Raw genomic sequence first — 4,267 nt, 5'->3', positions numbered from 1 at the left:
CCCCCGCCCCTTAAACTTGCTTTCGTGCAACGTTTTGGCTGCCATCTTGCGGTGAAACAGGGTCACCTCGACAACATTTCCTTTCAAATCTGCTTCGGCGGCTTCAGTTTTCGTTGTTCGAAACAGGTGGTCGCCGGTTGCCACGACCATGACCACCAGCACCCAGCGATCGAACGGTGGCGCTGACATCCGTGCGTGACGACGTAACATGACCCAATCCCTTCCGACGTACTCAGCTGGGTTGGGCTTTCTTTGCGAGGCAAGACAAGTCCAGCCCTGTACGTCCCAAACCGGGTTGACGGCTGCATTGCAAACTCGGGTGGGGCGTTTTTTTTTTCCCACCCTCTCCCTCCCCTCCTCTCTCACAAAGACGGTAACAAAAAAGCCAGCCAGCGCCGCACACCGCCACAAGCAGGCAACCGCGCAAGACCGACCGCTCGAGCCTCCCGTTTTCCTCGCTTCCTCGACTCGACCGAAGCTCGCCATGTTCCGCTGCGGGATCGCCTACCCACGCTGCAGGTGGATCGTGCCCCTGCTGCTGCTCTTCGCCATCATCTTCGACATCATCGCCATCGCCGCCACGTCGGGCTGGGTGACGGACGAGGAGGGCAAGACGCACTACGCCAGCATGTGGGAGCAGTACCACGGACGCAACGACCAGTGGGAGAGCAAGTCCCTGATGGAGTTCTGTAAGTGGCGCGCGACGACGCCGTCGTTCGCGGTCGCGACGCGGGCGGGCGTACTTGGGCGGAAAATGCAACACCTCGCGAGAAGAATCCACTTCAGCCTGAGGGTGAGGGGTAGGGAGGCCTAAACTTTGGAATCCTCTGAACCCCAACACCCCCTCCCCCGTGATCCTATCCGGCTTGAGAACACAAACGGACAAAAACCACGATGCCCGCTCGAGCCCAGACCTCCGACGATCGTGGGCTTTCAAAGCGAAAAGGAGTCCAACTTTTCCTCCCGAACAACACCAATGACGACGACGTGCGACGTCTGATCGCGTTACATCGCAGCTTCCGCGCAGCTCATGTTACGGTGCTGCTGTGCGTTATCATTTGGGGCTGGCGAGTGCATTTTACAGGTCCAACGGTATTTTCAGGGCAGACAATATCCGATTTTAAATCGCCCTTAACATCTGTAAAAGTGGGCGGCGATGTGGCAGTCGAAGGGAAATACTGGGCTCAAGGTGACCAAGGTTGAGACCCGCGGCCTTCAAGTGCCTCCAACCCGGAAGGAGTGTTCGACGTAAGTTTGAGTACAGGCGCCCCGGTACAGTATCGGTACCGATGATTTACCGATTTGACGTCAATTCAATTTGAGTGTAAGCAGTTGCTCAACTGACAGCATTTGCACGGCCGTGTTGATGTTTTTTTTTTTTCCAGCGAACTGTAGCAAACGGTCGTTGGCCCCGGGCTGATCAAAGCGGCACGCGGCTCCTGCATTTTTTTACTCCCGATTCAGCACATCGGCGGTTTCGTTTCTAGAGGGAGTCCGCGTTCAGCAAGTCCTCCGCGGTCTCCCTCAAGAACGCTTCCTCCGAAACGTCCCCTTTCGTTGTTCCGCCGCTTTGCACCCGGCACCGCGACGACACTGCCCCTCAACAGAGGACACTTTGGGCCCGGACTTGGCGCGGCGGCGCCGATGTGGTCGTTCGGCCGTGAATATTCCTCCCGACGTCTCGGCGAACGCGGCGGGCAGAGTCCACTTCCGGTTGAGTTGTTTGGACCCGCTTCTTGTTGGCTTTGCAGACAGAACCAACACCACCGGACCAACATTTGGTCTGACCAAAATGGGTCAATGGAACCTAAAAAAAAAGGGATATTCCCAAGCGGTGGTAAATCATTTGGGGTTGTTAGTTGATGACGCCACGCTCATGCGAGTACAATTCGGAGAATCGGCGAGAAGTTCAACAGACCCCCTGGTCGCCCATTGTCAGCCAAACGGGATTGTTGAGGTTTGTGAGAAGAGCCGACCTGTCCAACACGTCTCGTGCGCGTGCGTGTGTGAGACGTGCCTCAGGCATCAGCACAAACACGCGCGCGCACGAAGACGGCAAGGAATAATTGAAGGTGTTGGCTGATCCGTGAACTAACGACAAAGTCGACGGAACGCAAGGCTTGGCCTGAATGTGTGCTGCGGTTACAGTGAAGCGGCTTGCTTCCACACTGAAAGGCGCACATTTTCTTTCACCGTTCTTGTGAGAACAAGGCACCTATTCAACTTGCATGGGGGTTTTTTTGGACACCAAACATTTTGGGGGTGAATCTGTTATCAGGAAGCAGTCTGTCACAAGCAAACAGACCGTTTTTTGACAGCTGGAATATCATTTTCCTGAAACTTGTTTCCGAGCTTAATTTTATTTGGAATCGTTTTTAAGAGTAGTTATTAAAAAAAAAAAAAGGTTTTATAATGTGTACATTTCGTATTTGTTATACCATATATGTCAAAAAAATGCTCATCTGTTTACCTATTGTATTTGATATTTCACATTAAAAAATGTGATTTAAAAAAAAAGGTTCCAATGTGTACACAGCGTGAGGATAGAATAACAACCAATGAATACAGTATTTTTGGTGTACATCTTATTTTCTAAAAAAACAAACCAAAAAGTGTACCATACCGTACCGTACTTTCACACTCGCTCCCGCAAAGCACGTGAGGAGAGTTGTCCTTCTCTTCCATACGCGTTCCATCTGGAGTGCGTCACGTGGTGCCGCAGAAGGCGAGCGTGCTGTTGTGGGGTGTGGCGGACCTTGCTTGGTATCAGCCAGGGCCATAAATCATCATCGCAACCATTGGAGCTCCACGAACTCACAATGTCGCAGGCGTAACTAACGTTACGGCCGGTACCGTGCATGCGGCGTGCCTTTAGAAGATGTCATTTTTTTTGTCCTCACGAGTCTCTGCGTTTGTCTGTTGCACGTGCAGCGTGGGCGCAGGCGGTGGCCGCCCTGATGATCCTCGGCCTCCTCATCCTCATCGGCGCCTTCATCCTGTCCTGCGTGGCGCTGTGCTGCACGCTCAACGTCACGCTGCTGCCCGTCATCGGAGTCATGCTTATTGTCGTCGGTAAGAAACGCGCACCCACCTTTGAAAGAGGCCACGAAAAACATCAATGACTGAACTGGGCCGTCGGTTTCTCACGGTGTCGGAGTTCATCGCTTGCGTCCGAGCTGTTTGGGAAGCGGTTGCTTTGATGGGGGTTTTCTCGTTCGTTTCATTACGACGGTGCCCTTAGCGTGCGCGCAAGGAGAGCCGCCGTCGGCGTTACGCTTTTCAATCAAGAGAAGAGTCAAACACAATAGCGCATTCATGCAGAAGCTGCCGTCGGCCACGACGAGGCACACGCACGTACGCCACAGGTGTCAAACACGCAGGAATGGAGTTGGAGACCTGTGAGATCCCTCCTGAGGAGAAGCAGCTTGGAGAATGTGGATAAATGGGTGAAAAAGGCAACATTGTACAAAAAAACCCAAATAAGTTACTGTCTGTACCAAAATGTCCACACTTATTTGGAGTCCAAATTCGGAAAAGTGTGAACCAATGAAAGATCAGGCCGAGTCAACCTGAACCGCGTGAAAGTGAATCGAGTCAGTCTTTGTCAGGCCGCATGTTTTGGGGGGTTTTGAGTGAAGTCGTGGTGAGCGTTTCGGGCCGCGTTACCACGGAAAAAGGCTCCCGACTGTAAAAAAGCGCTCCTCTCCACACGATTCGACGCTGCGTGCCGTTACCCGGGGCACCGAGGCATTATGCCTTGCGGACGGCAAAGCCTTTGGCCTGCCGGCCGCTGCCGTTTCACGCACAGACGTGACCGACATTCCCATTTTTTTGTATCTGTCCTTTGTTCGAACCCTGTGCAAAAGACTTCCCCGAGCGTTGGCTCATGTCGGGCTTTGCTGTGGGAGTGCTGAGCAACAAAAGGTCACGCAGAGGAGTGACAGTGGGCAGCAGGAAATGTTGCCGCTTTCTGTAAGCCGGCGGGAGGGAGCCAGTCCCAAAGAAACAACCTGATGACGTTCTGCACAGGCTGAGGGAGGGCGAGAAGGAGAGCCGGAGCCGGTGCCGACCGGGCAGGGAGAAGAGTCGGTCGGGTGTGTTGTCGCCATGGGCGCAATGTTGGGACAAACTTTCACCTGCCGCGGCCACGTCTCCTCAATTGCGTGTGCGGTCGGGCTGGAAGAGCAAGACAAAAATCTTTGAGGCGTCGGGAACAAATGATGATAGAGAGGATGACATGGCGGGGGGGGGGGCGGAGAGCTTCTCG

General features: G+C 53.7%; 1 protein-coding gene across 2 annotated transcripts in view; it reads left to right on the top strand.

The window, feature by feature from the left end:
* The first annotated feature begins 366 nt into the window (after nt 1-366).
* The window catches only part of perp (p53 apoptosis effector related to pmp22), a 6,011-nt gene continuing 2,110 nt past the window's right edge, over nt 367-4,267 (top strand). The window contains exons 1-3 of one of the 2 annotated variants that reach the window (XM_019860009.1): nt 367-689; nt 2,932-3,113; nt 3,477-4,042. In XM_019860009.1, the coding sequence (XP_019715568.1) occupies nt 485-689; nt 2,932-3,113; nt 3,477-3,542 (453 nt within the window). In that variant the 5' untranslated portion in view covers nt 367-484 and the 3' untranslated portion in view covers nt 3,543-4,042. Of the gene's footprint in view, nt 690-2,931; nt 3,114-3,476; nt 4,043-4,267 lie in introns of those variants that run through there. The other variant, XM_019860008.1, reaches the window with a different exon arrangement.

This window comes from Hippocampus comes, unplaced genomic scaffold (assembly GCF_001891065.2).
Source record: "Hippocampus comes isolate QL1 unplaced genomic scaffold, H_comes_QL1_v1.1 scaffold39, whole genome shotgun sequence".
Classification (NCBI taxonomy): domain Eukaryota; kingdom Metazoa; phylum Chordata; class Actinopteri; order Syngnathiformes; family Syngnathidae; genus Hippocampus; species Hippocampus comes.
Note: the sequence above shows the minus strand (reverse complement) of the source record. Positions and strands in the feature narration are given on the sequence as shown.